The 23,998-nt window shown below is 39.6% G+C and overlaps 1 protein-coding gene across 7 annotated transcripts in view; it reads right to left on the bottom strand.

Annotated features, from left to right (window-relative positions):
• Positions 1–705: 705 nt before the first annotated feature.
• ENOPH1 (enolase-phosphatase 1) overlaps positions 706–23,998 on the bottom strand; it is a 33,250-nt gene continuing 9,957 nt past the window's right edge. For 6 of the 7 annotated variants that reach the window (XM_081057630.1, XM_081057634.1, XM_081057633.1 and 3 more), the window contains 5 exons: positions 13,446–13,547; positions 11,786–11,988; positions 9,390–9,522; positions 7,359–7,482; positions 706–1,831 (listed from right to left, as the gene is read on the bottom strand). In XM_081057630.1, the coding sequence (XP_080913756.1) occupies positions 1,692–1,831; positions 7,359–7,482; positions 9,390–9,522; positions 11,786–11,988; positions 13,446–13,547 (702 nt within the window). In that variant the 3' untranslated portion in view covers positions 706–1,691. Of the gene's footprint in view, positions 1,832–7,358; positions 7,483–9,389; positions 9,523–11,785; positions 11,989–13,445; positions 13,548–16,017; positions 17,876–23,998 lie in introns of those variants that run through there. The other variant, XM_081057632.1, reaches the window with a different exon arrangement.

Below are 23,998 nucleotides of genomic sequence, written 5' to 3'. Positions count from 1 at the left end.
CCTTAAATTCCTTTCTAATCTAGACCCTGGTGCATAATTTTCTCTCATTTCTTCCTTACGTTTCCAATTATTCTTTTATTTTCATTAAGAGTCACCTTCTGTCATCTTCCAGTGAGCTTTTTCAGAAATCGTATGAAGTTCAACATTTCATTACCATTTGTGGCTTTATCATCATTTACAAATTACTCTCCTTTCTAAGATTTACTTAAATTCATTTCCCTTTTACTACTCTTCTGTATTTTCACAGTCCTTAGATTTCTTAATTAGCTATTAGAAGATAAAAATTATCAACAAAAAATATTTTATATTCCCTGTCCTCTCATATTTGCAAGGCTACTTCCTTTTCTTTATTGTAAGTATTCCCAAAATTATTCCAAGATTCATTAGTTTTTCTTAATTAGAAGAATAATTTCCTCTTTCAACCTATACCTCAAGTATAAGAGTTTCAAAAGTGTAAGACCCCCTCACTCATAAACAATATTTACTATCCAAAAGAAAATAATCACCAATGAGGTTAGTCATACTTCAAATAATAACCAATGACTTTCCAGTGGCATTCCATTAAAATACACACACACACACACACACACACACACACACACACGATTAAGTGAAAAACTAAAATAAATTCTTATTTTTTAAATCTCTACAGTTTCTCTTTTGACTACGGCAGTATGTGGTACACTTCAGGGATCTATATAAAACTGAGTGAAGAAAATGTTTTTATTAATCACAACATGAAATTAACATGACATCCCATTAGAATTGAACCAGGATAAATAATGCTGTTATAAAATTTACATTTCTCACATACATTTCAGAAGAAAACAGTACATATTAGGGCTTTTCTAGATCTTATAAACTGATTTCAGTAAACCTTTTTTTTAATAGTAGATAGCGATTAACATGTATTCTCAAACTGTGCTAAGAAGGAGTTAGAAAGGCAACTATAAACTCTATAATGAAAACAACTGGCAGCATGAGCACTGTTTTGTTAAGAATGTTAAGAACCACATTTCTATATTACCTGTTGTATCCATGCACCTCTTTCATTGGTAAGGCAACTGCTTGCTGAGGGTGTCACAATTATTAGAAAGTTTCTTAAGTAATAGATACCTGATTGATCAAAACTCAAGCTTCCTTTCCCAATTTTGCTCTTGGAGTAGAAATAAATTGCTTTGTTTTTTGTATGTAGGGAAGCTAACATTTTGAAACGCAGCTACTGTAATCTTCCAACTCATAATTAAAAGGGGGGGATGAATTATTATTAGCAGTAAGTCTTTGAAATACTTCCAGTTTTTTAAACAACAAGGCTTCTGAATAACTTCTCAAACCTACCTTTCCATTTTGGTACACAAACTTGATAAACATTAACACATTTGATCTGTACTGTAGTGATTTCTTCTGTCAACTACATTTTGCCCTCAATAAGGGTTAGAGTTATGGTTTCAAATAATTTCTACATATAAAGCCTCTTTCAATAAGTTTCCTTTTCACTGCACTGAGATTCTCGCCCCCCCACCCCCGCTTATGTGTCTTGAAAGGTAATTTGAACACACATATACGTATACTTGCATACATACATGTGTGTTTATACGTGTTTTCTAAGTAAGTTACTTTTACCATTAGAATAAAACTAGACTACAGGGACAACTCCGGGAGGACAGTTCGCTGTTCCTTAGGAAGCCTCTCTAGGTTGAGGAAGGCAGGCACAGTTCGCTGAAGGATGAGATGAGGCTGTAGTAAGCCTTTTCGTCATCTGTCAGCCCCGCATTGCCAGGTCGCACCACCACAGCGACGTGCACGGCTGCTTCCTCAGCAGCACTGGCCTCTGTGAAAGTCAAAAGATGTGTCAGAAATGTCAAAACACAATGGCTGAGATTTGCTTCAAAGTAATCAGGAGGATGTGGGAATGTAAGAATCAGGCATGTCCCTGATTTGATAACTGCTGAAGCCAGAAGATGGGCATGGGGTGTTGGTGATATTATTCTCTTTTACAGTTTTTAAGTTTTCTGTAATAATAAAAAATGTAAATACATAATTGTACCTGACAGACTAGAACGACAGTGTATCTTAGGTTTCGGAGCTTTATTAAGTACTTATAAATGCAAGACAGAGCCATGTGCTGTCCACAAGTTTCCTTCATTCCCTCCCATGAGTTCTGCAGAGAACTGAACTGTTTCCCAAAAGGCAGGCTGTCAGGAATTAATACCAGTTAAGCAGATATGGAATCCCAGGATCTAATCAGGCCAATATACCTGCTCTCACATCCAAAGCCCAAGTATGTCATGACCCCTGGCTAGATTGCCTATCTATTTTGCCTGGCGAATTCCTCCTTTTTGAAATTCAGCTCAAACATCTTCCAGAACCGCTATCATCTGTTTTAGAGCATCCTATGTGGCCCTTTAACACCCTGTATTGACCGTATCTTGCCAAGTACAATGCGCACCCACATTTTTGGCCCAAACTTTCAGAGGGAAAAAGTATTTCATTTTAATGTTTTCATTCAAATATTTATTTGTTTACATTTAGGTACTTGTTTTTTGTATTATAAAGGAATTTTAGCATTTATTTTTTAACATTATGGTACAAGAAGTTTTATATAATAAATAATTACAAAACACAAGAACAGATACAAGGTACAAGAAATTTTATGCACCGGTAACAAATTTAAGATATTTACGCATCATAGAAGGCCAAGAACTCTGTCACTGCAAGTGCGTCGTAAGTTCAACAAAGCCGATTATCATATTCCAGGCGATTATTTTGCATACGGATAATTACTGATTTCTAGAATTACACTTTTAACTCATAAGCATAAATAATGAAAAACATTTATATAGATACGGAATGAGTACTACCCATGTATAACGTGCATCCTTATTTTTCCCTCACAGATTTGGGCAAAAATATATATATTATACACGGCAAAATACGGTAGCTATATCATAATATATTATGTTATATGATATTACATTACATTACATTATATTATATTATTATTATATACCAGATCTTATAGTAAAATAAGACTGGGTCTTATGTTAATTTTCGCTCCAAAAGACGCATTAGAGCTGATTGTCTGGCTAGGTCTTATTTTCAGGGAAACACAATAGGAACAGAGAGCAAAACAAAACCTTCGTGGAGATCCCATTGTCATCTAAATCGTCACAACCCTGAGGTATAGTGTTACTATCCCCATTCTACAGATATGGAAACTGAGAGCTAGCAAGTAGTAGAGCTAACGTTTGAAACTGTCAGTCTGACTCTGTGGTCTGTGCTTTAAAACAAGGGTCAGCAAATTGAGGCCTGTCACTTGTTTTTGTAAACATAGTTTTATTGGACACAGCCATACCTATTCATTTGTGTATCATTTTTAGCTGTGGTTCCTATACAAGGACAGAGCTGAATAGTTGTGACAGAGAATTTAAGGCCTGTAAAGCCTACAGTATTTACTATCTGGTCCTTTACAGAACAAATTTGTCAAATTCTACTATAGAGTACTACTACTCTGAGTGTGTTCCATGGACCAGCAGTGTGGGAATCACCTGGAAGCTCGTAAAAAAATGAAGACTCTCAGGTCCCCAACGTGAAACTACTGAATTAGGATACACAATTTAATAAATGACTCCTCTGCACAGAGGGTGAGATTTGATCAGAAATTTCAAAGAAAGAAAACTGGTAAGACAGGAAGCATTCTAAGCAGACATAAAATACATGTGTAAACACTGGAAGAATGGAGCAAGTCAGTGTGGGAGATAGGTCAGCAAGATGGGGCATGCTTGGACAGACAGAGCAAAACTGGGGAAGAATCTGAAACACATTCTATGGAATTTAGATGTGTTATAAGAAACCTCAAGCCATTTCTCAACATTTGGAAAACAGTCTCAGCATCTGAATGGATTAATTAAAGGGCAGCAGGTGCTGAGAGATAAGCAGTTCCCAGAGCACGTAAGTGAGGCAGAGCTGTCTCTTCTACCTACCCACCTCCGCCAGTGTCTGTCTTCTGCTTTTCCTATGAAAGGGCTGTCATCTACTCCAGAACAAAAAAAGTACAAGACAATCCCCTCCCTCCTTAGGCAAACTGCAGGTGTCATTCATTCCAGCAGAAGAGGCACCTCCCTTCAACTCCGCCCCACCCTTAGTTCTGAGCCCAACTGCCTCAAGCTAAGCTGTCCTCCTAACCAGCAAACTCAGGATCTCTACCCAGCTGAGCCATCAAGATCCAGTGAGACTTGACGCTAGCTAGTGACTATTCTTCATTCAGCCTCTTGCCTAGATCGCCATGGGGCAAGTTTTGTCCCTAAGAACCCATTTGCTCTATTAACCGAGACACTTAATAAGAATACTTGTTGACTGAAAACCCTGGACCACTTTCCTTTCCTCCGAAGGGAAAAAGTGTTTCAGTTCTCTCTTTTGTAATTGGGTATTATTTGGGGTATCACTTAGTCTTCCACTCTGCCTTGGCAATGAAATTCTGGGCATGTGGTACCAAAACACCGGCTCAGAGATGACAGATACAAGCAGGGCAGGCAGCCAGCTGCCTGGTCCTCTCCCAGCCACAGATGAGTCCAGTTCTGGCCCTACCACCAGGCGTGGGGCTGGAAGAAGACAAGGGGCAGGAATGAAACCTCTGTGTGGAGGGCTTCGAGGGAGCCAATTTGTTGTGAGGCCAACTTAGGGATCATCTCTGTTCTCTAAAAAAATATAGGAATAATTTCTGGGACTGCAACCTAAGGAAATAGCTTACGTGAAAAAGACCTGAAATTACAGATGTACTATGATGGCAACTAGAAAACAAAAATGGCTGAAGACAAGACTGTGAAGAAACTATATGTGGTCTTAGAGTCGGGTTATAATTTTTAATAGTAACCAAAAGGTGGAGGACAGGGCGAGGATCTAGGGAATCACAGAATGCTCGGGACAGGCTGGCTTTGTGAGGAGCTCCAGCCACAAAACAGGTCCCTAATTCTAAGCCTGCGGAAACTTACCATTCAAAATGCTAGTGAAATTAAATACAGGGCAAACCACAGACTTTCATCTCCAACAGCCCCCTTTATGTGAATGATTCAAGAAATGCAATTCAGATTAAATCAGACAAACTCCCCAGAACAAGGCCTCTCTCCTTTCATAAGGAGCAAAATTATCATTCCTCACAGAAACTGTTGGTGCACCCCTAACCTATGGAGACAGTAAAGCACACTCTGCACCCCACCACTCCAAGCCCCCAAAAGCCACTCTAGGAGAGGATATAGCTTTGAATCAGTAAAGGGCTTCTATATGGAAATATGATAGGCATTTACAGGACATTTATAGTTCAATGTAGAAACCAGGTAAAAATGGTTGTTGCTAAGGCTAAGGCTTGTTGATGGTTCATTTAAGTGGCCTGGCTGCCTAATTTTACAGTGAACCTTGAAGCAGTATGTCTGCACATCTGTCTGTCTCTCACTTTCCGTGCACTCAGACATGCAAATGTAAAGCATTCCAAGATGTAAAAAAAGGAGACGCCAGTTTATAGAACACTCTGGACTTTGAAGCTGACCCAAGCCAGGAGGATATGCAGGACAGAGGCTGGTCCCCACTAAATAATATCTACCTAGATCAAAAATTCCAGGCTAGATTCACCAAGGCCTGAAATTTAACAAAGATATGAACAATTACTGAATGTCTATTGTATGTCAGGTGAAATTGAGCCTATTTTACCTCTCTTTCTCTGGAAAACATATTACAAATTCTTGAAGGCATTTGATGATCTATGCTGGTTATAAGATTTTCTCAAACCGCTTAGCAAATTAGTACTTGCTTATATACCTACAACTCTTACTTATGAACACAACAGACCAAAAGCCCACGGCTCAGCAGTAGAAGATACTCATACACACTCCCACAGGCAAGCTGCCTTTGCCATGCCTTTGGGCCCATCTCTGAAGGTCCTAGTGAGACCAGGGGTGATTGTAGTTCTGCGCCAACACACAGAAGGGCTGGAGGGAGGAATACCACCTACAGATGCTGAGGCTGCCTCCAAGGGGCCCAGGAGCCACGTGGGGTCATCTAGGCACAAGAGCAACCCCCGCCTGCCCCCTAGTTCCCCAACGCCCTTCCCCAGCCCCCGGCACAGACACAGTGTGTTGGAGCAGCTGCACAGCTTGCAGAGACTTGCTCTGCGGGTAGACGGAAGGTGAAACTTACAATCCAAGGCAAGTGGCAGAAACACAAATACGTAGAACTGCCTTCAAATACAAGTGCACTTATAAATACACAAAAGTAGGCCACCTGGGAGATGCACCCCTCTAAGGAGAAGGACCACACAATCAAAAGCCGGGGCCAGGCTGGGCAGTGTGGAAAGCCTCACCAACCAGGGGCGTTCAGGTAAGAACAGCAGAGACCACCTTCCTGCCCGCTCTATCTCTTCACCTGCTGCTGCCTGTTTCCTCATTCACCATCATTCCCCTTTGCAATTGTCCAGAGGACGTACATTCTTACATAGATGCTTGAAAGCATGTTTTACATTTGGTCAAAATTACTCTCGAAACCACTTGTATTGCCAATAAAGTACAATACATCCTGTTCTGTGATTCAATCCTTAAAGTTATAATAATGCATCTGCTAACATACGGTATAAAGAGGGCCATGCTGGGTAAAAAGGATGTCTGTCTTTAAACAGGTGAATCATGCACCAAGAGGCCTGAAGTTCACCACACGAGGGGGGGCTGCGCTACTGAGACCATCTGAGAGCAGACAAAGATGAGGGCCCTACTCACCAACAGGTCAGTGCTCACCAATGGGAATGACAAGGCAAAATCGCTCTCACTACAGTCCTTTTTCTCCTTTTTTTGCTGAGTGTGTATCTCCCTGCTATTAAATACATGTGATACAGGTCCACTGTGACTTTATTGTCCTCCACTAGCCACGCACCCACCCTCATATTCTTGCCTGCACACTCCATGCCACAATACCACATATGTCAGCCTTTGTTATTTTCCCATTTTATCTCTGTGTGTGTGTGTGTGTGTGTGCGCGCGCGCGCACAAAGTGATGGACATGGAACCATGGATAAGGAGTTAAAATGAGAAGAATTACTCTTTCCTGTGCCACTTCCCCACACACAACCCCCAAGGATGGGTACATGGAGTGGGAGGTGGGTATAGTTCACTGTTTGTTTTTATATTAGGTTGGTACAAAAGTAATTGTGGTTTTTGTAATTATTTTTAACGTTTTAAATTGCAATTACTTTCGCACCAACCTAATAAAACGGTTTCGTTTTTCAAGGGTCCATACATAAACTTTCTTTAAAGAGGCAATGTGTTTGCAGTGCCAGGCTCAGCTCCCATCCTGGAGTAAGAAGTCAGATTACTCACCTAGAGTAACATCTGTCAGAAACAAGATGTTGTTGGTTGAGCACCCAATGCTGTTTGCAATCTTTCGGTAACTCTCACTCTCCACTTTGTGTCCAATCTTGGTATCAAAGTGACCATCTACAAGCTGAATACAGAGAAGGGGAAAGACTGACACCATACATATGCTTGTAACCCGGACCCCTCTGTCTGTCATCCCTTATCTCTGAAATATATGACAATCACAGTGACTTTACCACTCAATATATAATAACTAAGTATCTACTTAATAGAACACTTTATGGAGGCTGCAAACAGTAAATACAAAGATCTCATAGCAATAAACATTTCAAAGAACAAAACTACCAATTTGACATATATAAGATGATTTTATAATCTATTTGCTTTTCTTTCATTAACATTAATTTTATTTCCAAATCTTTTAAAACATTTATGCCCTACTTTCTATCCTTAAACACTATTCACACTCAAACTACTTACTGGACTGGATTTCATTCCTGATGAAAGGTTCTGAACACTGTCCTTTTAATCTCAGAACAAACAGATTTCTCTAATCTGCCTCACTAATAAGCTGTTACTTTACTTTTAAGAAACTTTCATTTTCTGATTAAAATATTTTGAAATTCTACCCAAGGGCTAATTATATACCCTTGCCGTCTTAGAAATAATTGGAGTCAAATGTGTAATTTGCTAATTTAACCAACAGTGATAAAAATAAGTCCATATTAAGGATCACCTTTTATAATGTGATCTTTTGAATATTTTCAGAAGTTTTCACAAACCAAAAACAAGCCTAATAATCACTCAAAGACACATTAAGGTAATATTAATATTACGATTATTTTTAACTTTTAAAAAGTTAAGGCTGATCTTGTATATTTTTTCCCTCAAATCTGCCTCATTTAGTAACCGGAAATAAAGTTTTTGTTATTGAATTCAGTAGGTAATTCTCATATCCTGTTTTCATCTTATTGTCTATTACATCAGAGAGAGCAGAAAACAAGTTTATGTCTGTATTCAGAGAAGAACAGTTACCAATAATTAGGAGTTTATTACTGATTTAATATTTGTTTTAGAACTAAGATGCAAAGCAGCAAAGTACTAAAATAAGAATATGAAACCCTCCAAAGCCAGAGTGTTCTCTGTACATGGTAGAGGACCAAGAAACATTTTTAAAAACAGTTGGCTGAATGACCTGTTTTTTATGACTAAGTTCAGCCTGTATCGAGTTTTTGAAGCCCTAAATGTATTTCCTTCTACCAATGACCACCCTGTCCTCCAGGGGCCATAGGGATGGTAGGACAGAGGAGCTAGCAGGAATTTTTTCACGTACAAGAAATCTTAAAGGTGGCCTTAACTTATCGTTGTTTAAAAATGTATCCAGTTCTCTTACACAAGAATGCTGGCTTTGCTAAAATGAAATCTGTACCTCTCCAAAGTACCAGAAACAAACAATTTACCTTGTACTCTGCTGCATTCAAGAAGTCTGTGTTATTTTGGGCGAGATAGTGGCTTGTCACTATTTTTTTACATTTTACCTGCTTCTTTAGACCGACAAAGGAGCTACCATTAGTTTCCTTTGAGTTGATGATTTTCCAAAATTGGCAAGATAGCTGATTTACAAGCTAGCTCATGTCTTGTTAGCTGTATTTTACATATGGTTCTAGTACTACCATCATCAGAATGGCTTACAGTGGATGTTTAAAAATGCAAATTCCTGCCTCGCCAACCCAGACCGCCGATTCAGATTTTCTGGGAAGCAGAGCCCAGGGATGTACATTTTTAACAAATTCTCCAGGTGACCTTTATTCACAACAAAGTTTAAGAAACTTTGATGCAAAGATTATCACCACAGAAACATTTCATTGCCTATAATGTATTCCTCCCAGCTTTTCCATTTCCCTTTACATTGTGCTTAGCATACATAAACACAATTATCTGAATGCTGATGTAGCTTAAAACTGTAGCATATCCTTTCACATTCATTATTTCTTGTTTTGATACTATCAAAAAAAAAGTAATCAGGTAACCTACCTCAAGAATATTCCCCTCCGTAGAATGCCCAAATAATAGTTTCTGTGCCTCTACACTCCCTGAAGAATAGATATACACCTTCATTCCCGCCTCTCTCCACTTTCTGACTGCTGGAACTACATCTTCAAAGAACCTAGAGGGAAGACCATCAAGTTAAAATGCAGGAACACATTATCTAGTTAGATGAAAACCAGCCAAAATAATTGCCACAAGTTTTTCTATGTGTGTCCAAATGGTCGCCACGAGACTATGAACTTCTGCAGATCCAATAAATATGTCACCAGAGTTCTAGGATCACAGCAGATTAGACGCAACAATTTAGGTGGAGAGAATAGTTTTTGACAGCTCCACTAATGATAGTCAAAGTGACTACAGAATAAAAGGGTGAAATAAGAAACTGATTTTTTAAATTCCCAAGGAACTCAAAAAAGCAACAATATTGTACTATTATGCAATCTTTGATGTAATTCATGATATGAAAAGGTTAAATTATGTACAGTGTGCCTTAAGAAAGCATGGAAATGCTTTTAGAAAGATCTGCATGCAAACAATTAAAAGATGTTTGGGGTCTCAAAGCTATTAATCCTTGATTAGCTAGAAAACATAATTATATTCCTTAAGAATTAAGAAAGCCTAAAGTTTTACTATACAGAAAAAAAATTATGTAACAAATCAGTTAAGACTTGTACCATCTCACATTTGCTAATCAGCAATGTCTGGTTTTTTGATTCCTGGCACTCAGCGTAGTTTACCAATTCTACAGCATCTTCCATATTCAGTGGTGGAAATATCACAGGAGAGACTGGTGAACAAGAGAAGCATATGGAGCCAGTCATCTTTAAAAAGATTAACTGACGAGGCCGACCCAGTGGCTCAGGAGGTTAGAGCTCCATGCTCCTAACTCCGAAGGCTGCCGATTCGATTCCCATATGGGCCAGTGGGCTCTCAACCACAAGGCTGCCGGTTCAACTCCTTGAGTCCCGCAAGGGATGGTGGGCTCCGCCCCCTGCAACTAAGATTGAACACGGCACCTTGAGCTGAGCTGCCTCCCGAATGGCTCAGTAGGTTGGAGTGCATCCTCTCAACCACAAGATTGCCGGTTCGACTCCGACAAGGGATGGTGCCCTTGCCCCCTGCAACTAGCAACGGCAACTGGACCTGGAGCTGAGCTGCGCCCTCCACAACTAAGACTGAAAGGACAACAACTTGAAGCTGATCAGCACCCTCCACAACTAAGATTGAAAGGACAACTTGACTTGGAAAAAAGGCCTGGAAGTACACACTGTTCCCCAATAAAGTCCTGTTCCCCTTCCCCAATAAAATCTTTAAAAAAAAAAAAAAGATTAACTGAAAAATGTCAGTGAACTCTACTACTGGATAAAACAGTTTAATATGCTGTACTAATTGAAGGAAAGAAATCCACTAGTTCAAAACTAGTACACATAATGGTGGGCTAGTGTGTTACTTTGCACTCAGAGACAGGATTTTTCCATGCTGAATATGCAGGCTGTTATTGGTCTAAAGCAGGGCTTAGAAGTCCAAGATAACTTATTGCAAGTCCCTGGTTTTATTTATAATTAAGGGACCAACACCAAGAGAAGGGCTAAGTACTTTGAGCATAGTCTCCTGCCTCCACTCGAGTGTTTTACAAAGTGATCTAGCTGATATTCCCACATCATCGGCCTACCCTTGAATTCCAATGCATTCTTTAAAAGGTGGAAGCCCCCTGTAGAGCATAAATAAAGGAATGGCATCTCATTTGCAGGAAAAAAAGAAATATAGGCAGCTGGAAATGGTCTTGGATCTTAGGGTTTACATCAGACAACATACAATCCTTAGTGGCAGTGTCTTTCTAAGAATTTCTTAGCAACGACTCATGAGTCTCCTTCAGCAGGAGTGCTTTCAGGAACTCCATAACCAGGACTCAAAGGGTCTGTGGAAGGTGCTCAAAAGAGCACAGAACACAGTGGCCCTGCTGACATGCTAAGTACCCTCAAAGTGACAGGGTGCACAATTTCATAGTGTTCTCACTTCTCTAAGCAGAACGCGGGTGATCTAAAGTCCTGGGAAGCAGCCCACCAGTGCTGTCACTCATACGCAAAGGATCAAGTATGACTTAGTTCAAGAAAGTCACCATTTTATAGGAAGCTGCTTTACCACTGGGATTAAAAGTCCTTCAGCCCTCCTACAAAGCCAAACATCAGGTTTGGAGAATTCAGCTGGGTGAAATGCTTTATCCCAGCTTATAAAAACGAAACATTCACTTGTTCGAATAAACAGAATGCTGATTTTATCTGTTTTACTAACCATACAACACTGGAGAGAGAGGATTAATGGAAAATGTATTTGGTTTTGAGGCTGGTGAAATGTTCAGAGTCACATGACCAGCTACCTACTCCGCTTTCATGCGCCCAGCTGTGAACGCTGCCTTCCACATGTGGCCCTGCAGCTGTTTCAGCGCCGTGGTCTTTCGGTCCAGAGCCATCTGCCAGCACACATTATCTGCCACGGCCTGGATTGTCTGCTGCAGGTCATCCGCCCCGTTTCCAGACGCAGCAGGGATCGGAACTGCACCATCCAGGTGGGAGTCGTCTTCAGCCTTCAAGTCATAAACAAGTTTCTTATTTATTTAAAAACAGAGCACTTAAACTGAGACCGGATAACCAAGCAGACCAATGATCTCCAACTATCGTTAGACAGAGCTCTGTGACAAATTAAAGTATCCTACACTTTGGGGCTGATTTGAATGATTCTTAAAAGACACTGGATTACAATTAATACATTTACTTTACCTTTCCTGTATTGCTAAAGCTGAAATTTAAACCGAGGCATGTTGTATGTGAGAAGAGAGGCAGCACATAATGACAAAATGATATAGTAAGACATGGTTTGCTGATTCACTTGCCAGGATCAGCAAATCAGGACTTCAATCAAATCTGATCATTTCCTCTCTCTACAACTGAGGTGAAAATAGAGGAAACCTCTAAAATTAGTTTATGCCTAGAATTCAACGAAAAGAAGCTAGTGAAGTCGTATCTGGGGTTGGGTCACATGCAGTCTCCTGCCACTTGCCACATCTTGCAAAAGCTCTAGCAGCTATTTGGAGCAATGATTCTGTGACAATGTATATGTCCAACCTCTGAAGACTCCATGATTTACATCCTCCAATGAGGGAATATGTGTGCATGTTTCAACAAGAGTTGAGACAACAAAAAAGGGAAGGAGGGGAATGTTTCAGACTAATTACGCATTACCTAGAAAATTCAACAAACTCAAATATCCCATGCCCAAAAGTATGTGACTGTATCTCCAATCCTAACTCCTAATATTAGAAAATTCACAGAGAGCATTCCACATTGTCCATTGCAGAAAAACGAACTAGAAAATAACTGCCAGAAAGTTAGCTCTGTGCAGCAGGTACGATCTTTGCCATTGATTTTTTTTTTTTTGCTTTGCCAGCAAATTGCTTTGCCAGCAATTTTAATAAGAAAAACAACAGGGTAGGAGTTCCACAACACACAATGTGGAAGGAAAGAGACTAAAACCTGGGGAGAGAACAGGGAATAGAGCACATGAGACGGAGGCTGGGATGAGGGCTGGCCAAGAGTGAGCTGGGTCAGCGGTCTGGAGGAGCTGTGTGGACCTGAGGGCCCAGGAGCACTGTGCAGGGGTCACGGGTCATAGGGGTCAGCAGCGGCTCCTGCCACGAGGCAGAAGAGAGTGGAGAATGAGGTGCTACCACTTGAAGACATTAAAGAAAAATGTGAAGACGGCACAAAACCTTTGGCATTCCACCCGGAAAGCGCTTAGTTTCATAAACATGTGATATTTTTATGCAGTTGAAATAGCTCCAGAAAAAGACAATAAACTGCCATGGTCTGGCTGTTTAATTATGTACTGTAAATTCCCCAGCAGGCAAGTCACTGCAATTTCCATGCCCTGTGAATCCAGAGCACTTATTTTTACAATATGCTCTGAGCATATTCTAAGTCTCTAGGAATCCTCATTGCTAAGACACCTGGGAATGTGGAAGCAATGGAATAGAAATGTCCCAACCTGTTTCCTCAAAAGATTGACATCCTGCTGGCACTCCTCTTCTTCCCAGTGCGTCTGCAGGTACTCTTTAACATTTTCTTTTATATAAGGAAATAGAATGTCCTGGATAAAGGAGTAAAAGAAAAAACAGAAATTAGCTTTAGTCATTTGCATGAGATCAAGTTCTTCAACAATCTCACCTAAGCTAATTGTAGCAAATGAGCCACTGAAAATTTCACTGAAGACATGAAAATTGCAGCTGTGGCTGTTTGAGTGAGACAGAGACAGAGACCAAGCAATAGATGAAGTAGATCAAGAGGCTGCAAACTATGGCCCCTGGGCCAAATCTGTTCTCCCTCCTGTTTTTGTTAATGGACTTTGATTAGAACACAGCCACACTCATGTTTATATAGTATCTATGGCTACTTGGGGGCCACAATGGCAGAGTATCTAGAACCAAGACCCTATGGCCCCCAAAGTCTACACATCTATATTCAGACCCTTACAGAAAAGTTTGCTGACTCCTGAACTTAGACTGTTAGATCACAGGTCCTGGAGGGCAGGGATGTGGCCCACAGCTGCACCCCAAAGCATACCGCAGTACTAGGTGCATGCACATAACAAACATCTGCTGAAAGAATAGGACCCATGCATGATAAATGTTTTTCAAAAAACACCTGCTCACCATCATTCTTTCTTGGAAATCAGACTACTTATAGAATACCCTGTAAGAAAGTGATGTGCAAAACAATTCAGAAATGAAATAACCTGTCAGTAATTCATGCATTGGGAACATGATTTTTCTTAGGTCAAAATATATATCTTTACTTGCAATTGTAGCATCTGCAACAATTTTTTCAACAATTTTTTAATGTCTACTATATACCAAGATATGCTAGTTGCTGAGTGGGGAGCATGGAGAAGGGGATTGAAAAGATACATAAATCACAGTCCCTATTCTCAGTAGCTTAAGAATCTAGTCGGGGTGGGTGATAGGTAAACAAAAAATTATAATGTGACACAATCGGTACAACAAGCAGAGTACAGATCGCTGTGTGAATCCAGAGAAGGCCTTACGTTTTAAGAGAAACTCTATAACTGAGCTGAATTTAAAAAGTATGCTCATTATAATTCATTCACTAATTTATTTATTCAAATATTTACTGAACGTCCAGTGTGGGGCAGGCCCTGTGCTAGGAGGTGGGAGACACAACTGAGAGCAAAAACCATACATAATCCCTAATCTCAAGGAGTATAAACAGACACTTTTTAGGTGGCCCAAGAGGTCAAACTATTTTCATAAGAATACTAAGATGTTGCCTTTTTCACTTTCATCACTTTCAGGAGTGTGTAATAGTTTTCCAGAGGCTACACGATATGTGACATCACAAGAGACCCAATGCAGGTAAGAGAATCCAGCTGTCTTCAATAGCCAGACATTGAAGGGGCATGCAAAAATGTAAAACAATGCTAACCATGTTTTCTAAAACAAACAAAAAAATTATTACTTGTAAAAATATATTTCTGTCAACAAAGTAATGAGATTTATTGTCTAAAATGAATAAATTTCTCAGTTTTAATATCCAATGTGGTAAATATTGATCGATATAACCCACATAAATAAAAGTTCTTTGGTTCCTCAGTAATTTTTAAGAGTATAAAGCAATCCTGAGAAGAAAAAGTATGGGAACCACTAAGGATGAATAGGATTAATCTGGAGAAGACCAGAGTGGAGAATGTTCCACAGAGAGAACGTGTGGGTAGGGGAAGGTTCTTTGTAGGGTCACCTGATCTGTGGGGCATATAAGCCAGAGATATGAGCCACAGGCTTTCAAATGTTGCCATACCACCGCAAGGTGTGCGCAAGGCCCTGCAGGTAAGCAATCCTATCCGTGCAAAGAGGGCTCACTAATGTAATAAGAATGAGCTCCAATTCATGAAGTGTGTACTATCACAGGGTGGTTTGTGCCAAACAGAGCACCTATCTCTTCTGATCAGTACTAATCAGAACTGGCCCTGAGCCTGGCTCTGTGGGGTGCAGAGAACATCTGAAAGCCACGGATCTGTGCTTTCTCCCTCTCTCCCCTTTCGGCCTCCTCCTTGTTACAAGCTTCTAGACCATCACATTTTCTTAAATACTATTACAAGTGTGAACAAGAGCAAAAAGAGGAGAAAGAAGCTGGCAGAAAATTTTTTATTTCCCACTAACAGCCCTGAGGGATGGTATGGTTAGGACATAGTTAATAGATCAATATGAACAAAACTGTTTCTTTTTTTTTTTTTTAATTTAAATTTATTTATTGGGGTGACAATTGTTAATGAAATTACATAATTTCAGGTGTACAATTCTGTATTACATCAACTATAAATCCCATTGTGTGTTCACCACCCAGAGTCAGTTCTCCTTCCATCACCATATATTTGATCCCCCTTACCCTCATCTCCCTCCCCCGACCCCCCTTACCCTCTGGTAACCACTAAATTATTGTCTGTGTCTATGAGTTTATGTTTCTCATTTGTTTGTCTTGTTTTTGGTTTATATACCACATATCAGTGAAATCATAGGGTTCTCTGCTTTTTCTGTCTGACTTACTTCGCTTAGCATTATACTCTCAAGATCCATCCATGTTGTCACAAATGTTCCTATATCATCTTTCCTTAACGCCGAATAGTATTCCATTGTGTATATATACCACAACTTCTTTATCCATTCGTCTATCAAGGACATTTTGGTTGTTTCCATGTCTTGGCCACCGTAAACAAAGCTGCAATGAACATTGGAGTACACGTGTCTCTATAGAGAAATGCTTTCAAATTTTTTGGGTAGATACCCAGGAGAGCGATTGCTGGGTCATATGGTAATTCTATTCGTACAAAACTGTTTCTTTCTCTTTGATTTTTAGTGTGCACAGTGTTTCCCTGACAGGCACAAAGGTTCGACTACATAACTAGAATTTTTTTAATATTTTAGAAGAGCAAAGTCTAAGTTCAACTTAAATTACACTCCCAAATGAAATATTACAACACAAGAAAGTTATTATGGTTTTTTCTAAATGGTAGGACTGAAGTGTTTATCTCTCTTCATAATACGTTATTCAAATTTCACCTGCCCTAGAAAAAAGAAAGAAGCCATTCTATTTCGCTTGTTCTCATGAGGCAGTCCAGTAAGTAATGGATCATTCAGCAGATTTAGAAGCATATGAACAGTGTGATCAGGCAAATTTTTCGACATGCTTGACAGAAAAACCTTGTTCAAGCTCAACAAAAACTCATTCTTGATCTAAAAGGAAAATGAAGAGCTCAGATTGATAAGCTTTCTTTTTCTGCAAGATTCCTTTTACCCTACTGATACACTTCTGATTTGCTTTAAATACCTGTACTTAGTTTTCCCATCACGCCCTCTATTGTGCCCCTTATATTCTTCCTTTATTCTAATTATTCTTCTAATAATAACATCTCTCTCCCACACATGCACGGTGGTGGGACTGCAAACTGCCCCCCCTTGAGAATGACTGAGAAGATGGAGTAAAACTGAAGCGCTAGCCACTCCTCTCCTCATCATACTCCACAGAGGAGCTAACACATGTGCACAAGAGGTAAAGTGAAAAAAATGTTTATTGTAGCACTGGGTATCATAACAAAATAACTGGAAACAACCTAAATCTTTATCAGCTAGAGAACAGATAAACTGAGGGTTAGTCATATTCTAAAACATTATAAAGCAGTTAAACATGAATGTACTGAAGTTGTTTATCAACATGAATATAAACTTCAACATATGAATAAAAGTCTAATACAAAAAGGGATGTACTCAGGGCCTGTTACAGCTGTAATGTTTTACTTACGATCTGAAACAAACATAGTATCAAAATTTAATTAGCTTTGTGGTGGGTGCATGGTCATTACATTAATCTTTCCTGCTCATTTTAAATGTTTCACAATTTAAAAACAAGCAGGCCCATTTCGATCCCTTATCCTAAACCTGCTTCTTTCTTTTTAGGTCAGCCTCCTCCAGTGTCCTGCCTCCATTATTTCCCAACTCCCAAGCAACTAGAAATATTCCAAGGAAAAACTGTTGGTTAGATTCAGGGCCTCCTAGTAACTGAAAAGTTGAAGTACTCCAAAGTTATAAAAATGCATGCCGTGTTATACTACTTTGTGCTTTACCACGTCCAATTTCCTATATCCCACTTTGTTGGTACCCAGAACACTTCGTGAAGAGCCTGTTGATGCCGAGAGCCCAGGTCCTTGACCTCCGTACAAGAGAAGAATACAGACTCCGGGCGCATGTCAGGCCAGGGTCCTACCTCTGCCTTTTACTAGCTGTGTTCAAGTAACTTATCCTCTCTGAGCCTCAGTTTTCTCATCTGCTACTATGGGAATAATACCAAGCAAAGGCATTGCAGTAACTAGAGAGAGACAGAAAGCATTTTATCACTTATTATATTCTCCAGCACAGATAAATATTTAAACTGGGCAAGGATAACTTTTGATTTAATTTAGTGATAAATAACAGCAGAAAAATTCCCAGAGGATAAATCAGGAGCACAACCAACTCATTCATTCAACACTTACTGAAGATTTGCTGAATGCCAGATCTTTTCTGATGATGGAGTTATGAAGCACAGCCCCTCTCCTCAGAGAGATCACAGAAATAAAAGGCGCAAGGTTTCTAACAATTCTCAAGTTTTCGGAAAAGCTTTAGAAGTTAGATTATTTTAGAATCCCTAATCATCCAATTTGCCTTCTTTCTCTACACATAAAATTGCCCTCTGTACTGAGTAAACACACAAAACTAGGCAATGAAGCTAGAACTTAGTATAACATCTGGAACTATTAATATTACCTGAGGGTGGCAAGTTAGCGGACTTCTATTTTAGTGCAAACATGTTATTGCATAACATAAAAAAACAATAACCAATGCATCCTTTCAACATATTAAGCATCTAGGTAGTGCAAAAGTAATCGCGGTTTTTGCAATTATTTTTAACCTTTTAAACCGCGATTACTTTTGCACCAACCTAATATCATGTAAAATAAATTAAAATCTTCAAGTTGCTTATTTTTAAAAGCCAGTAATTATTATCACAGTCTGACATGTGCTATGATGCCATATAAGAAAGCTCTAAAAATACTTTTTATTTGAAACCCAGTGCTTATTGCCCAACCCTGCCCATTGAAAACGTTCACACTTTAAAAGTAATTCCAGAAATAACCGGGATGATAGAGTTTTAACTTTCGTTATAATTTCATAATACTATTGTGGGGACAGAGCCAGGAGTGCAGTTTCCAGGCTCTCAGCCTCACGTGGAAAGATGCTGGCTCAGGTAATAAATGGCCATCAACTGTGATTGGATGGCCATCAGCTGTGGCTAGTTGGCCGTCAGCTGTAACCAGTGAGCCATTGGCCACTAATATAACTGCCGTGGCTACGCTAGCAAAAATGGGGGCTAGCAAGAAGATGGTGGCGTGGCGTGGCGTGGCGTGGCGTGGCTTGGCAGAGCTAGCATTGTGGATTGCAGCTAGCAAGTGAGGTTGGTTGAAAGAGAAGTGGACGACATGTTGCAGATAGTGTGGCTCCTGCTTCCTGTGTCCCCAATCCAGCCGCCAGCGAGAATATAATGGTATGACTCCCCTACCTATGGCTCCGTGGGTGTTCCTTTTTGGCCTCACCATGTCCTGTGTTCTTATGTGGGGAGCGAGACCAGAGACCCCGCATGCCACCCTGCATGACAACTACATAGCACACAAAAAATGCAGCAATAAGCCCAGGATTCTACAAATGTGTGACTATTTTTAGTCTGCCAGACACCTAAGGGATTGTTATGGTTTAGTACATACAAAAGGCTGTAGAAATAAATGAGAGTATTTGTCTTTCAGGGGAGTATGATTAAATTCTGCTAAATGCTGGAGGGGCTACTATGCAAGCAGCAATGTATATCCCTCTAGATAGCTCAATGGCAGTTTTCTGAAAGAGCTCCATTAAGGCCACACAATTCCTGAAGATCTAATTAAAGAAATTGCCTCATACATGCTTACAAGTCCAAATTTGATCTGCTTTATGGTTGTCATTGTTTTAACGGAAAGGTCATAGAATGAGTAAAAATAAAATTGTTATAGTATTTACTTAAGTCTTCTTTGAAGAAAATGGGTGATAAAAGGTAATGGGTATTAGAGTAGAGCTTTTAAAAGAAACTATTTTAAGGAACCACAAAATGCAAATGATTTATAGTATTTCAGGACTTATATTTTTTCAGCAGGTAATTAAACAACACAAAGGAATATTGGGTGGGCTACTATTTCTCTATTAATCTCAAAGGATAAAAAGGAAAGAAGAAATAAGTGGCTTGAGTCTTAAATCACATTCTCTAAAGACATAAAAGGTTACAAATAGCACATAGAGCATAATCCTATTTGGGGGGCTAGCTAATGCATAGAACATGGCTGCAGAGGTTCTCTCTGGGCCATGATATTACAAGGGAAAAAAACCCCCTTTCTGGCACATCTAGCTTCCACAATGAAAGCATAATCTTTTTAAATTGAAAAATAACATTAGTTTCAGGTATACAATATAATGACTCGATATTTGTGTATATTTTGAAATTATTACCACTATTCGTCTATTTAACATCTGTCACTATACATAATTACAATTTTTTTCTTGTGTTAAGAACTTTTAAGATCTACTCTCTTAACAATTTTCAAATACACAACACAGTGTTATTAACTAGTCACCATGCTGTACATTACATTCCCAGGACTTATTTTATAACTGGAAGTTTATACCTGCTTGAACATTTCTAACGATGGGAATTTACTACTTCTTGGAGTGAGTGGTCCACACCATCCGTCAGACAGCTTCAGCAGTTGTGGTATTAGAACTGCTTCTTAAATTTCCTTCCTGAAGACCGTATTAGAACACCAAGGGAAATATTGGTGCTCTGGCTGCTACACACGGCTACAAGGGCTCAGAAATTATAACTTTGCTGTCTGTATCTTCATGGGGCAAGCAGGGATGTGCCATTCTCTTTTGAAAGCTGAAGCCCTTAGGAAAAAATATTAGATTTCATCATTTGCATTCAAAGTAAATTAATAAATGTGTTGCTGATAAAAGTGTCTTCTAAATCCAATTAAGGAGGCTAAACTGTAAACTGTAATCTAATTAATTGCAATGAATCACATTGCACCAGGGAAAGTTATCATTATGAGGCTGGTAGTTGGGATCAGTTTTTAAAAAGCAGCACAAAAGAGGGCAGCTGGTTGGCTCAACTGGTTAGAGCACAGTGCTCATAACACCAAGGTTGCCGGTTCGATACCCACACGGGCCAATCAGCTGAGCCCTCCACAACTAGGCTGAAAACGACTTGACTTGCAGCTGATGGGTCCTGGAAAAACACATTGTTCCCCAATAAAAATTTTTAAAAAATAAAAGACAGCACAAAAGAGACAATATCAGTATCTCATGAATTCCAGAGAGGGAAACTTAACTGGCCCAGAATGGAGGGGAAAGGGATAAAATAACATTTATCTCCCTGAATCCAGCTACTATCCCTGCCTACCATCCCTGCAAGATGACCCCTTTGAACAGATGAAGAAGCAAAGTTCAAAAAGGTTTCACTGCTCGTACAAAGTAAAACCAGGACTCAAACCGAGGCTTAATGACTCCCAATGCCTGAGCCCATCCAGCTTTGTGGGTGGGTGACTTTGAGGGGGTGACTCGGGAACACAGTTCACTAGGATCACCCAAATCCCTGTGTCCTGATACTATACTATAGTCTCTATAGTATCTATAGTCTCTATAGTATAATATGGCTTTGGTTTCTCAAAAAGATTTGTACTAAGAAAATGAGAGATTTGGGTTCACCTGGCAGTTCTGTAATGCTTCCAATAAACAGTAACAATATGAGTAGGTGTAGTCACAGTGGGAGTGAGTGACTGCCAACATTTATTTAGTCCTCGTTATTCACACTATCTACAGTCAATCCTTAGTGATCTCATCTAATCCCATTATTTTAAATACCATCTATTGCTAATGACCCCGAAATCCGTAGCTTTAGCCTGGACCTGTTCCCTTTACGCCAGAGTGATTTTTTTCCAACTGCCTACCCCAAATCTCCACTTGGATGTCTGAAACGAAATGCCTACTTCTGCTCCTTAATCCTACTCCTCCCATATCTCCCTTCTCAGTAAGTGGCAGCTCCATCTTTCCAGATGTTCAGGCTAAAAGCCTTAGTTATCTTGGCTCCTCTGTCTCACACTCCACAACCAATCCATCTATTAGCAAATCTGGAGTCCTACACCTTCAAAATATCCAGAATCTAATCACTTCTCACCACTGCCCCTGCTACCAAGCACTCCAAATTTATTCAATGAATTGATGACGAATGGCCTGAATGATGAATTTCAATTCTCATAATAACCCTATGAAACAAGTGCAATTTTATCCATTTTACAGAGGCACATAAGGTTAAGTATAAACTTATAAGCTATGATTACAGTTTATCAGTCAGGTCTTTTTAATTTTTTGTTTAGTTTGAAGAGTCAGATCTCCAGTGCCTGATCATCTCCCTTGAAACGATCTAATTAGCTTACTGTACTTACAATGACTTGGACCCACACAGGGCCCAGCCAGGGAGTCAGCCAGCTGCTTCGAGCCCACCACTAACTGCCAAACACTAGTCTGACCAGGAGCTCCTCGCCAAAGTCCCACCCAGGTCCCACTGCTGAGATTACCACTAGTTTCCAAACCATGTTTCAGTGTCTCTTTACTCAGTAAAGGGTGTCGGCACCACACTTTCGAGATTTAAGAAAAAGAACTTGTTAGGTTACATAATGAATCACTGAAAGAAAATCAAGTTAAGAAATGAATGCCTCATGTACATACCTAGAAGACAAAGAACTCTTTTCTGTATTAAAGACTTCTGTCTTTGAAAAGAAACCCGTGTTTCTGAAATGGAGTCCCCTGGGGAAGGGTCCAGAGAAGTTCCAGGAGGGCCTCTGAGGACAGGGCTAACTTTCCACACAATTCTTTAGACAGGTGATGGAGAACCAGGTACAGTAGGATCAGAGGGGTTGCCTTCCACCCCTCTTCTGACTCCTACCTCCAACAAACCAATTTGGAAAGTAAATGAGTTAATAAATATGAAAAATCAAAAGTTGTACACAAAAATAAGCTTTTATTGTAAAAAGGGATACCTTTTTTTCTTTAGTGGGTGACATGGGGTGAGCTGTAAGGATGCAAAATTTTCAGAACCATCAGACAAAGCAAGACTTCACGGAGCTAAACACAAGATATCCTTAAAAAGTTTATCTGAGCAAGATAAAGGCCTATGTATGTATTTTAAAAATAGGGGTTATATGTTTAAATTGGTGCCTATTTTGGGGTTGATCTGAATACATTTCTTCTAAGAATCTAAATGACTTTATGTATAGGAAAAAAATCAGAAAGAATATTCACCAAACTCTTAATGGTCGCCTCTGTGTGGTAGGAGCACATGGTGGGGAGGGGAGGTTGGGGTGGGGTTTTCACTTCTACAATATCTACAATTTTATAACAAGCGTAAATTAATTTTTGATAAAAAATTTGGGGGAAAAACTTTCTTCTAATCTTACAAGTTTCCACAGATACAAGTTTCCACAGAATACACGGATACAATACACAGATTCCACAGAATACACAGATACAAGTTTCCACAGAATAAAGTAATTAACTTTTCAACTTACTTTTAATTAATAAAATTTCTATCTTTTATGGTTTTAAATTTCCACTGTTAGCTGATTTCTTCCTCTACAACTTGTAGGTTTTAGAAATGTTGGACCAATGAAAATTCCATGCTATTCTAGAAACACTTAAGTTAAATTACATGCTATTCAAGTAAGATAAAGTGCCATTTTGAGGAAATGTGAAATAGCACGGAAAGCAGAAGCTGAGAGAAGTTAATCCCAGCCTCTCCCATACCCATCCTGGAATGCAGCGTATCACCATCACCAAACATTTACTGAGTGCCTCACGTGTAAGCGCTGTACAAAGCTCTGGTCCCTGCCCTTGACAGCTCCCACGTTGCCAGAAGACAACCCAAGGCAGCATCTGCTACAGTGGCAAATACATGGCCATGAAGAGGAGGGAGAGAACTTTGAAATTCCTTTTTAAAACAAAAGTCCTGCGAGAGCAGAAGCTGGTCTCACCTCTGTATTCCTACAGCCTAGGACAATAAATATTTTTTAAGTTAATGACACATGGGGCCACCCTGCATTTGAAGAGGAAAAAATATGACATTCTAGGCTGGAGGAATGGTGGTACCATGAAAGGGCATGACCCTAATGGGCTTTCTCAGCTATAAAAAGTGTAAGGAAATAGAGGGATAGAAAGTTGGAAAACCCAATTCATTAAAGTACAGAGGTTGAAACTACCTCTTAGCCAATAGGAAACCACAAAGGATTTTGAAAGTACAAAGAGAGCCTATTTATGTACCTGTCTGTCATCCTTACTAGGTTCCTTGAGGATAGACAGTAGCTGGGTCTTAAGGATTTTGGATCACTAACAGAACCTGACACATGACAGGAATCCAAATAAA

The sequence above is a fragment of the Rhinolophus hipposideros genome (assembly GCF_964194185.1).
Source record: "Rhinolophus hipposideros genome assembly, chromosome: 1".
Lineage (NCBI taxonomy): Eukaryota > Metazoa > Chordata > Mammalia > Chiroptera > Rhinolophidae > Rhinolophus > Rhinolophus hipposideros.
This window is presented reverse-complemented; position numbering and strand designations above follow the sequence as displayed.